Source organism: Pipra filicauda, unplaced genomic scaffold, assembly GCF_003945595.2.
Source record: "Pipra filicauda isolate LSUMZ 115617 unplaced genomic scaffold, ASM394559v2 scaffold63_size3267554_pilon, whole genome shotgun sequence".
NCBI classification, from domain to species: Eukaryota; Metazoa; Chordata; class Aves; order Passeriformes; family Pipridae; genus Pipra; species Pipra filicauda.
This window is the reverse complement of record NW_024104798.1, coordinates 2,025,512-2,038,323: the sequence shown is the minus strand read 5'-3', so window position 1 is coordinate 2,038,323 and position 12,812 is coordinate 2,025,512. Positions and strand designations below refer to the sequence as shown.

Here is a 12,812-nt window from a genome sequence, read left to right as displayed (position 1 = left end):
CAGATATTCCAGTTCTGTCTGCAAAGGGGACCAGCGACCTCAACATGCCAATATGCATCTCTAGAAATAACTTCTACTCAATACACACAAACTAATGTCTTCTCCTCTTGTTCAAAAAAGAAAAGAGCAACTGCACCTCCATCTGCAAAAGGAAGTGTCAGAATGTTCCAGGCTATGATTCCAGCGTGGGAATGTTAATTAAACACAGACCATCCTGCAGAGCAGAATCAGATATTTTAGAAAACTCGAGCTTAAAGGAGTACAAACGAGCCTTTAGAATTAGCTATTTGCTTAATTCCCATTTTCCTTCTCAGTCTACTGTGGTACTACACTGCTAGGAATGACATTTTAAGTACCTAAAACTCACAAATTCCATTTTAGGAGTGAGATGTTCCAAGTTCAACAGTTCAGTGCCCAGCATTGCCACACTGGCACTTTGGTGTTGAACTGCCTTGAAAAAGTTCCCATTCATGACCGACCAGCAAACTTGAGTATGAATCAGGAGCCAGTAAGTCATTCCAGTGCTTCATACTGAAATATTTTTCCTCCCACATCACCCTTTTGGTAACTCATCCTCAGTTTTCACACCATTATCTGTATTTTTCACTATTCATAGTCCTATAGCAGGGCTCCTATGGTCCTACACAGCTGTACTGCTGCACGAGGAAGTTTCTGGTCCAAACTCAACACTTTTACCTTTGGATCTGTTGTCAGCAGCTTGAATGCTTGGTACACTTGTGCTTCTTTCACACCTCCACCAAGATCCAAGAAGTTGGCTGGCTTTCCACCATTCAGGGATATTATATCACATGTTGCCATGGCAAGTCCAGCTCCATTGACTGTAATTGTAAACATCAAGAGCTTATTTTTCCCATGAAAGTACATAAGATTTGTGAAAAGGCTTAAAATGTGTCAGCACAACCACATAACATGGCTCAAAATGCTACATATCTATTTCTAAATATGTCAGTACCTATTCAAGGACATCCCACACAACAAATAATTAAAAATCTGGTGTAAACCCACCAACACTTAGGTTTCTTTAGGACTTAGATGTGCACCTTCCCCTAAGCATGTAGGAAGACTGGGATGGTAATTGGGGGAAATGCAAAACCTGCTGATTTTATTAAAAATAGAGACACAAAAACTTCTGGGAACAGTGATTGCATCGTGAGACATGAAGGACAAATTGACTCCTTAAGCTCCCCTCCCAATACTCTGATAGCAGTAGATGATGCTTTCTATTACTGTAACATAGACAACTCAGTTTTGGGGACAGATCTCAGACTGCCTTTTATTTTGCATTTGCACCAGTCTAGAAGCATTACCATGGGCAGGAACATCCTCTAAACTAGGAAAAGTAGATGAAAATTTTGTGTGCCCAGTAAGTTGCTCCTGCTGGACAAAGGCTCCCCAGTCACTTGGAATTCAAGAGCAATACCAAATACTAGAAAAATTCCATAGTGTTGCCAATTGTTGTTTGGGTTTTGGAGTCTTTTGGTTGGTTTTGTTTTGTTTTGCTTTAAATTGAGATTAAAGTCTCACTGTGACTTACTGAATCAACTGCAACACATTGCTAGAATCTTCTAGATTTGTGATTAGAGTACATATCTGAGCAATGTAAATGCATTTTCTCACTAAGCTGAGAAAAAATGTCTAATTCAATTAGATTAATAATGAAATGTTGTACTGGCTAAAAGAATTTCTACAAAATAAAAATTGTGTAGAGTATAGCAGACTTTTTTACTTATCTCTTCTAAACAGCAAAGTAATTTCTGTTCTAAGGAACTTCAGAAAATAAAAAACTGTCATTTTCCTTTTAATAGCCAAGCAGATTCTTTAGCAGCTTTCCTTAAAGAGAAATGGAGTTCACTATTCAATTTTAAGTGGGAATGTCATGTTTATACACACATACTTTTGCAGTGTCTTAAGTACCACAGTCTCATTTTTGAAAATTAATGATTGATTCTTGATGACTTTTCTTGTTTTAATTACTCGAAAGATCAATTGCAACAGTTTAAAAATTCCGGCTTCTTCTTTAGCCTGACACCACTCATGTCCTGCCTGTCTGCTGTGGCCATCATCACAGTTACAACACAATTTTAGCTTCATTCCTGCAAGAACTTGGGGAAGGACAGAAAACCTCAGCAAAACAGACTGAAATACTGTCAAGGGTGGACTGAATGTCAGAATGTAAACAAAGTTTATACATTGAACAAATATGAATTTGTCTTCAAATGTCTTTTGGATGTATTTGTTCTTACCAAAGCAAGCAATGTTTCCATCCAGTCCTATGTATTTCAAATCATATTTGGCAGCTTCGTTCTCTATGGGCTCATTTTCAGACTTGTCATCCATGGCAAATATTTCTTTTTGTCTGAATTCTGCATTGTCATCAAAGTTTATCTTGGCATCAAAGCAAACAACTACAGGAGAAAATAAAACAACATGCAGGCATTTAGAGTTTACAGTTAGTCAGAGCTTCTGAAATATTATGGCTACTGCAGCAGGGAGGGGGAGAGGGTTGCTTTGGGAACGATGGTGCCTCAGCATATGATCAGCTGAAGTTCATCGAGTCCAGCAGCAAAGGGCAGGTTTCCCTTAAATGCTCTACTGAGAACACATTATTTCATTAAAGATCTCAAACAAGATGAAGCCAACATACGGTAAAAATGACCAAAAGACTACTTTTAAATCAAGAAAGTTTAAAAAGTAAATACAAAACTTCTCATAAATATCAACACCCACTATGGTTGTAAAAACAAATCAAGACGTAGCTAAACCTGACTATATTAAGTAACAGATAAAAGTCTGGCTAGCAGCTGGAATATTCACATAAACACACCAGTAACAGAAATGCCTGTAGAGTGTTATTTGCCCATTTACTGACTCATTATTTCTATGGGTTTGCATAAGCAAACACCTCATTAGATTAAAATGTTGTAAGTAAATGTAAGACTATATATTTATCATGTTACTATTTAAGTAATTTCACTTGTACTATACCCAAATTAAAATTACTCACTTAAGTATAATTGATTTGTTAAGGCAAACCAATCAGATTTAAGTACCTTTAAATGCTGCATCCAATAGTTTTTCTATCTGCTGGGTTTTTATTCATATTGCCATTGAAACACGTAGATGGTACATGTGAACGTGTTCATGAGCACTGTACACATCTGGAGGTCAATTGCAATTAAAAAGGTAATTTTAGTCTTTCAAACTTTACACAAATAGGAGAGTTGTAACTCTGTGTCTTGATTTTTACTGGGTTTTCTTGTTTTGGTTTTTTTTCGATGTTGATGTGGTTTTGGTTTTTATTTTTTTAATATCTGACTTGTAACTGATAGCAGATTAAATGAAAACAGTATCAAATTTCATTTCAGTGATTGCAGTTTCAGAAAACTGTTCATGAGTGTGTATAACAAATCTCTTGGAAGAGTCTAGATTTCACCTGGTCAACCATCATGTGGGAATGTGCCAAAAGCAGAAATATCTGCAGTTCATCATATGCTTCTACTGTACTAGAGCTGCTTCAATTTTATTTTTTTTAGCAATGAACTAAGACTATTTTTTTTCTTCAAGCTTTCAGTTCCTTAAATTGCAAAAACAACTGAAAGCTAGAGTACAACTGCAGTTTCAGAGCTCTGTTTAAACACAAACATCCTCGATGTCACATTAATAGAAACTCATTTCTACAGAACACTCATCTTTAACAAAGGCCATGCTGTACAAAGTAGCTGCAAAAACATGTATTAATATGTATCAAACCATTTTCACCATCAAAAGCACATTGTTACATGCATGATGGATTATACAAATGGATTTTTCTTCTAAACATCAAAGAAAGCTCCAAAAGTTATATTCATGAAGTACTTGTGTTGTTATTGCTAGTGGTGTAGGATTTTTGTCATCTACAAATTCAACAGTTTACACTGAGAGCAAACAAAACAAAACAAAACAAAAATGGGCATAATGGGAATCTGACCCACTACTGTTGACAAAGAATTTGCTACAAAATTAAACAAAATACATAAACCAATGTATCTCCTAATGGAAATTCACACAAGTGAAAAACACAAAACACAGTAAGAAATAAATCCATCTTATCCATTACTTTGACAGGAATAATGGTCTTCATACAGAGACTTGTATTTTATCATTAGAAACAACTGCATTAAGCTACTCAAATGTTCTTCCATTTGTTTCATCTTTATTCTTCTTAAAGACATTTCAGATGGAGAAACTGCTAGCAAAAAAGAAATAAGCACAGGAAGACTCCTGTGCATGTCTGCTGTAAGATGGCTTTCACAGCTTGAAACCCACTCTGTTTCTGCTCCTCAGCTTCCTGGATGCAAAACACATAAGGAAAAACCCCAGAGAAAAGAGCATAAAAACTCCTACCATCCCTCAAATTAAGCCCTTCTCACTAAATATGCACAGCCACTCCAGAAAAGCCAACTTGGTAACTTATCCAAATGATAATTTCCATAGTGACACCTCATAGTGCTCCAGCAAGGATGCAAAGTTAGTACCACCATGGTTCCTTAGGACCTTTAAGGACCATATTTGGTTTCCTCTCATTTCAAACTATCCTCTCCTTCACTTGCCCCTCCTTGTCTCCTTCACTTGCCCCTACCAATTTCCCCTCTTGGTACCCACCAAATATGTCTTCAGCACCTCAGTGATGCCCCTGTCGTGTTACCTGCCACTTCATCCTCAGTGTCCACTCACCAACACCCAAGACATACTTAAAGGTCTTCTTCTTGGCTGAGGGGGATGTAAGGACTGAACTGGGGTTCTGTCCCTTGCTCTGCCAAAATAACAGAACAGCAAAGTGCTTCTCTCCCAGACAACCAAGTTAGTCTTGAGCCAGTGAGTGTGAACACCAGGGCAGGCAGATCGTGGCACAAAGAGCTCACCTCGAGCTTGTTTCTCTGCCTGACTTTAGACAATCATCATAGACTGTGTCCCAATTTCTGTCACCTAACCAAGCAAGAGGACTCCTGGGTGCCTTCCATACTGCCCTGTAGTGTTGAGGTACCTTGGTCAACTATTCTGCTACAAAAATGATTCCAACAAGTTTTGAGAAAGGAAATTTTGCTTTTATAGTATCAGTGGTCTTGAACCAACAAAATACACCTGGTGAGTCTATCAGTTAGGAGACAGACATACCTATGGATTTGTTTTGAGATTAACATCATATTCTGCAGGAAAGTGCCAGCAGCTCTCGTTGCACCTATTTGAGAGATCCCATTCATTTTCAAAAGGTCACAAGTGTCATGTACTGCAGTTGCCAGACCAGGAAAAATCCAGACTGTTCCTTTCACAAGGTCTTATTTCATTGTTGGGCTTTCACTTCACTGTGCAACAGAAAGTGAAAAGGTCCTTCTCACCTCATTCCCAACTGATTTTAATGGATCTATTTAAACAGAGGGGGAAAAGAGCAGTCTGATGGGTTCTGAAGGCAAATTTTCCATTTAAAATTGAGCTCATCAGAACAACTCAGGTCAACAGCAGGGCTTTGTGTTCCTCTCCCCAGTATACATTTCACAAATTGCTCAAGAACCAAGGAACCCAGAATTAGCTGCTAAGAACTTGAGTTGTATTTATTAAGCTGAGTGAGGTTTGCAATGCAGAAACTGCTGATTCAATGTGTATGTTATTATGGTACCTCAAATGAGCTGGAAAACTGAGCACACAGTGCTGTGAATGATCCTCAAATAGAACTAGTTTTGGTGGAAATCATTCCATGAGGTAAACTCTGTGCACAGAGCTGAAGGATTCTGGTGTCAAGAACACCAAAAAGCTCCACAAACCAAACAGGAATTTGAAGAAAGTCTGTTATTAAAGAAGAATTCATGCCTTTAAACCATAAATATGTTCTTCTAGCTTGGTTTAACCTGAAAACAGCTTATTATGTAAAAAAAGACCTGCCGATACATTTGACCATTTCTGTCACTGTCTCTGAATTATTGTGATACACTTCAATATTCCTTTTTTTTTTTTAATATCACTTTACATTAGGGCATTTAAATGTCCCAGAGTCTATTTTATAACAAAGAGTACCATCTTTTAAGATGCATTAATAAAGCTGGGTAGGGCAGGATTTGTTTTCCACCTTTTAGTGCTTTTCAGATTCTCTGGCAACTCTTTTGCAAGTGAAGGAGCGAGGTGGTAACTGTGATCCACCTGGATCAGCCCTATTCTACTTCAATATACCACAGGCATACTGAAATAGTTCCTCCCCTCCTCACCTCTGTCCAAGTTAATTGGACAAAAAGGACAAATGGAAGGAAAGGTTTCAGCTGGAAGACCAACTACGAAGTGAAAGGTAATCCAGCTCCTCATTTTTACCCTGTCCCTCAGTGCTGTAGTCATGGTGAAATCCGACCAATGACCCTTTTTCCTCCCAAAGGGTGTAGCCAAGTGTCAGTTCCAGCTGAAATTTGTCCTGTGCTCTGATCGGCTGCAGAGTCATGCACTTAAAATCTTAAATTACCCATATATACAGGGACATAAATGAACGAGTTTCTTCGCACACGATCTCAGTAATTCTAGCAGCATTAACACGACCTCCCCCCAAACAAAACCACTAAACAAAAAATACCCAAAACAAACCCAAGAAAACCTCAACTTTGCACAAGAGCAGAAGAGCAGGAAATGTTGCTGTTTCTCACCAAGCAGAACGTGTAGAAGCCAATACTTTCAGTATTTGGATGAAAGAACAAAAGGTATTGAAATATAAAATCTGCCATGGGAATGTTTATGAATGTTGCTTAAATTACATTACAAAATGAAATTAATGCAAAGCTGCTGCTACATCCTTCTATGCAATTTAATTTATAGTTTGCATAAATAAAGAACTATAATGCATTCATTTGTTTCCTTCAATTTCTTACCTTGCCCTTCTGGAGTTTCACCAAAGGGATTCACTTCAACCTGAGTGGCATCAATTTTCAGGAAAAGATTATACAGCTTCTTAATTTGATCTGCTGCCTAAATTTGATCAAACGATTTACAATTACCACACAGAAAAATAAAAGTAAATGTTTTCAAGGCAAAGGTAAACCATTATAGATTATTTTTAATGCATTAAATTGCAAACTAGCTCTAGATAATTACTGCTTTTATTTCTGTTTTCTTAACCATATTCATAGTCTCTTAAGTAGGTATAATGTAGAATTATGATACTGCATAACACTTAGTAAATGTGCATTTAAAGACTACATGAACTGGAGACTTTCTACAAAATAAACATTACAATTACTATGACAAGTTTAATTTGGAAAGTGACTGTTGGGCACTAACAAAATGATGTATTCTCCAGTATGCTGAGATCTGAGTTGAATTCATGTTAATCAGTCTACATTCAGAAACCACAAAGCAGTATGTGCCCATTAGTGACTTAGGGAAAAAAATACCTATTTCTCCTTCCTACATCAATCTGCAATGTTTTCTTGAAGAACTTATATCCAAAGCATGCTTGTTTACTCGTTGCTTGTTTCCTATCCTCCCTCACCATCTATCTCAGTGCCCAGCTGTGTGGCCAAAACTGACAACCAACTGCCAAATCTTTTGTTCTTATAACATTCTTCCACTAATAGAACAACTTGAAAACAGCAACACGAGTGCACATAAAAAAACCCCTTTGGTTCATTACACACTGACAACCTATTAGCTGAAATAAGTTTTCAGATGAAGTGCACTAATAAAGAAGCACTCAAATTTGTCCCCTCATTACTGATCAGCTAACTGAAGTACACAATCCAAAAATTTGGAACCTCTCCTAATAAGTGAATTAGAATAAAAAACCCAGAAGTGAGCTTTCTCCTACAATGTCAGTCACATGAAAGAAAAAATTACAACTGGAAAGACTCAAAACCAGACCCAGTTTTGCCCAGAGGGGTTGTGGACTCGCTATCCCTGGAAGTGTTGAAGGCCAGACTGGATGAGGCTTTGAGCAACATGGTCTAGTGGAAAGTGTCCCTGCCCATGGCAGGAGGGTTGGAAGAAAATGATCTTTAAGGTCTCTTCCAACCCAAACCATTCTGTGATTCTATGATATCTTTAAAGAGTTACAGTTGGGAAGCAGCATATAAATTGCTCAGGAAGCCTTCCCTGCTCAAAATTTACCAGTTGAAGCATTCTCAGTGGTTTTGACTTTAACCAAATTATCAGTTATAAATCTGCAGCAGTTTCCTTGGCACAAACACTGGGGTGGACACACTGCCCCAGTACCACAGGGGTGAGGCTGTGTCAGCAGTGATGCTGGGGAGGAAGCTCCACCCTGCAACCCCCACTGACTCCGGGCAACCTGAAGAGCTCTTATTGCCACAGGAAACTGTTCTATTTGTACCAGACCACCAAAATCACTTCACTTTTATTATTAAAGGCTGCTCCATCTTTCAGCACCTCTCTGAATCAGGCAGCTTAATGTCAACACTTCTCTTTCTCAAGGTCTACAAGTGCTGAGCCTCTTCAAGGCAAAGCATAAAATCCCAACTTAGAACTAGTGAATACATAAGTAAATACTAGGATTTGTCTGAATAAAAGCTGTGTCCCTATGCCTCAGTAAATTCCTTTGAGTTGGCAGCATAAAGAAAGAAATGCATTCCTGCAGCATTATTTAAATGTGTTATTTAAAAGTCCATATATTGCTGTTAATTATTAAGTACCAGAACTCTTCAAGGGTTGAAAGGTTCTACATAATCATTCCTCCTCATTAGATATACAGCTAAATCTTCAAATGTGTGTTAATCAACCTAATGATTATGCATTTGTTAATTGCATGTTGGGATAGAAAATAATTAAAACTGCTGAATTAAAAATAAAGGAGTTCTAAAAAAATGACAGTTTGATACTACAGAAACAAAAACACGGCAAAGCAGATTAAGCAAGCTCTCTTCTCTGCAAAATGCTTCATACTGGCAAAAATATATATTCACTGTATTTATGTAGAAAAGAGATACTGAAAAGACAACAAGCTGGCAGCCTTTTGGTTTTGAGTGGAAGGTTAAAAAAAAAAATCTAAAAGGCTTCAGTTACACAGCCAGATACACTTTTACTTCTCTCTATAAAGGGCCAATTTTCAAAAAAAGTTCTACCCATGTCATTCCCTGAGCTCCAATGGAATTCCAATGAAAGCAGAAGAATCCCACGTGGTCTAACAGCCTGTTGTCATCGATTGCTTCAAAGACTAGGGACTCTCACTTCAAAACAATAAGAACCTTATTTAAACTGCTAATGCCTAATGACAATTATATAGGTGCAATTTAGCATTTCAAATGTCAAAACGATCCCAATTTAATGGACACTTGGCCTTTTGTGCCTATTGGAAAGCATTTAACATATAGCTGGGCTAAAAAGTCTTCAGTCTAAACCAAGGGAGTAGAGCCAAGTTACCTGCTGTTGTAAAGGTCCTTGGAATCCCAAATTTTTTGCCATCTGCAAAGCCTGACGATCCTTTATGCCTTCAAAAATATCTATTTCCTCCTGCAACAATAACATGCATAAATATAACTAAATATTCAATCTGAATGGAGATTTAAAACTTCAAAAGGAAAACACTTAGTATACATTTGCAAATTAGTAATTAAAGCCTGGCTGTTTGCCAAGGCTCCCTGAGACTGAGGCTGTGGCAGCTGCCTATAGGGGATGTTATAATTACCACACCGACTATGAGACGGTCCTTCCAAAAAATATATAATTCTTCAGGGTGGCACACTGACAAGACAATGTGACACAAGTTTTCACTTTTAATTACTGTACAGATGGCGTTGACGAATATTTAGTCTGTTAATTTTTATGACATATTCTGGAATATTTTCAAGGCAATGAGTGTCACTGCCCAGTAATACTGTGAAGTTTATATAATTTTAAAATGCACATTAAATATTTTTACAATTTTTTGAATAATTACACTTGATTGTATCAATTATTTTCTCAGTTGAATAGCTTGTCTATTCATTATCTTGCCACAGTAACATAAAAAATACTTAAATGTAGTCATCGTTAAAAAAGTAATTACAACAGTTGTATTTCAGGTGCAAAAGTCTTGCAGGTACAAAGAAATAATTAACAACTCTGTCAATTAGAGAAAAACAGCCACAGAAGCAATAACTATATTGGCACCAACCTACTTGTGAAAAAACTGTGTACCTTCCTGAGAGCAAAACTCACTCATAAAACATTTCAGATATAAAGTTTAACATATGACATAACAACCAGATTTAAGCTCTTTTTCTAAGTGAGTTGGAGACACAAACACTAATAAAATCAGATGTTAAACATGCTTCATCTACTAGATAACAAGTTTGATCCTGTATTCGATGAAACACAATTTTTATGGTTTTTACTGTCTTCTTTCCATACACGGAAGAATTAAAAATGGAAAGAGAAAGAGGGAAAAATATTCTTTTGGATAACTGACATGGAATATTTTTAGTGTAAAACATCATTTCAATACCTTAAAGATAAGTTCTGGACTAGTTACTGCAACTTCTTCTATGTCCACACCACCCTGGGGACTGCCAACCATGACAGGTCCATTGCAGGCTCTGTCCATCAGAATTGCAAAGTATGTTTCCCTGGAAATATCCAGTGCTTCTGCAACCATCACCTAAAAGTGAATACAGGAAAGAAAAGAAAACATCAACACTTCTGATGGGTCCTTCTGCATTGCCTTAAAATGCAGCAGTTTGACACTTGCTATCCTGAAAAGAAATGTTTGTTTCATGGCTTTTACAAGGTATTACAACCCAGGCACCTTTTTCCCCAAGAAATCCTCTCTCCCTAAATAAGACACTCCCCTGGTGCTGCTGTTCTCACTGGGGCATGCAGCAAGCAGTGTAAATGTAATTGTTGGGGTTTTTCAAGAAAAGAATCAGAGCTGCTGCCGAGCCCATAAGGCAGACATATTAAATTATTACATTACTCTATATTACATTTTTATCCCCAAAAAGCACTTTAATGTGCTGCTTCAAGAAAAACTTGCCTCACAAGGGACTCAGTTTGCAAATCACATGGATGTAAGGGTGGGCACACTGGCCTTCAGCTGCACCTCACCAGTAGCACTGTTCCTCACCAGTAAATCCTCAGGCTTAAGTTCTCTCCCTCATTCTGACAGAAGACCACCCAACCCTTAAAATCCTGAATTCTTGCCCTAAGTATTTCCTAAGAAAACGGGTTTAGAGATAATTCTGGCATCCAGCTTTTTACTTTCAACTTAGAGAGTCAAGCGGATGTGTGTCCTTCAGATGCTGGCACAATCTAGAAACATAGAAATTTGTTTTTCCAAAATGCTACTAGTTTCTATTTATTATATATAAGCTACAGAGCCCTTTTGTACCAGTATCTGACAGATACCTCAGCACACAACAAAACAGACTATTCAAATCCTACATGTGTGGAATCTACAAGTACTCACATTAAAAATTGGCCCATACAAAATCTTTGCTAAAACTTTTTCACTCCTCACAAAAAAATTACAAAGTCCTTGCCATGTTAGTATTGTAATAACTGTAACTTCCTCTTCATCTGAACTGTCAGCTTTTTCAATAGTTTAACAATAGCAATGAAGCAATTTCAGAGATTAAGTAGTTATACACCTGGCCAAGGACTCACAAACTATGTTTTGATATAAGAATACTAAATTCCCCCAGTTATTCTTCATTTTAAGAAAAAATCTCCATATGACCATTGTTAATTCTTCCTTGTGATCATGACCGGTGCCATAATCTCAGGTGCAAAAACTGCAGTTCTGCTCCACACTACACTTTTGCTTTTCAACCTGGAAGTGAATCAGCCACCTCTGCTTTAATCAGCATTACAGCTTCTTGTGATGATCATCAACTATATTCTTCCTTAACAGAGCTACTATTTCCCATCTTTCAAGGGAACTGGTAGAAATTAGGAAAATCACTTCCCCAATATTAATATAATTAGGAAGGATTAAGTGGCAACATCTTTCTAACACGGTCTGTTTATGAAGTGACAGTTTTGAACAACGACTGCGGACAAAGATCCTCACTGAATGAAACATCAGGTGAAATTCATTCTAACAGTCAGCAGATCTGAGACCTGCAGCCTTAAAACTCTGCCTGCCCGGCAAGAGGTGTTCCATCAAATGAGTATTCCTGGGGTTTTCATAGTTCAAGGGCTATAAACAAGAAAGATGCACTATACTTTCACCCAAGTCGTTTCTTTGACATTCTATTCCAGCACACATAAGAAGGAATGTACTTACCTTCTGCCAGGCTGTGTGTTATTGGGGAACAGGGGGCAAAAAAAGTAAGAGACAAGGAATTAAATAAAGCCCTCTGTGCTCAGAATGGAAGGAAAGATGAAATTTCTTTATGGTTTTTTTGACTTGGAAGAAACTTGCCTTATAGTAATTTTGTTTCCTTCTACTTTTACCTCACTTTATTCATACAACAGAGGGGGATGTAAAGGAATAGTTCAAATAAGCGACTGTTCAAAAGGAAACTAAAGAAAACTAGGGTGAAGGAGAGAACTAAAAATGCAGAAAACTACTGTTCTACTTAAAAGTATCTGCCTATTTTAGATTACTACAGAGGGATGCTAAAAGCCAACTTCAGAGACACAGCTTGGCTACTTGCCAAGATTTGTCAAATTAACAAGCAAAGACAGGGAAAGCATCCTCGATTTGCTATTGTTTTTACCTGCATCCATGTTTTCACCTTCTGACATATCCTGCATCAATGTATCTGAAAAATGTGAGTGAGTTGCTTTAGACACAGGTCAAATAAAACAAAGCGTCCTCCTGGGTCTTGTTGGAGCAGCTCAGTTTC

General features: G+C 37.5%; 1 protein-coding gene across 1 annotated transcript in view; it reads right to left on the bottom strand.

Moving 5' to 3' along the window:
- The window catches only part of SUCLG2 (succinate-CoA ligase GDP-forming subunit beta), a 118,435-nt gene that overhangs the window by 48,270 nt on the left and 57,353 nt on the right, over positions 1 to 12,812 (bottom strand). The window contains exons 5-9 of the mRNA XM_027723033.2: positions 10,469 to 10,621; positions 9,406 to 9,495; positions 6,903 to 6,999; positions 2,265 to 2,426; positions 697 to 839 (exon numbers count right to left, since the gene is read on the bottom strand). Coding sequence (XP_027578834.1) covers positions 697 to 839; positions 2,265 to 2,426; positions 6,903 to 6,999; positions 9,406 to 9,495; positions 10,469 to 10,621 — 645 coding nt within the window. The remainder of the gene's footprint in view (positions 1 to 696; positions 840 to 2,264; positions 2,427 to 6,902; positions 7,000 to 9,405; positions 9,496 to 10,468; positions 10,622 to 12,812) is intronic.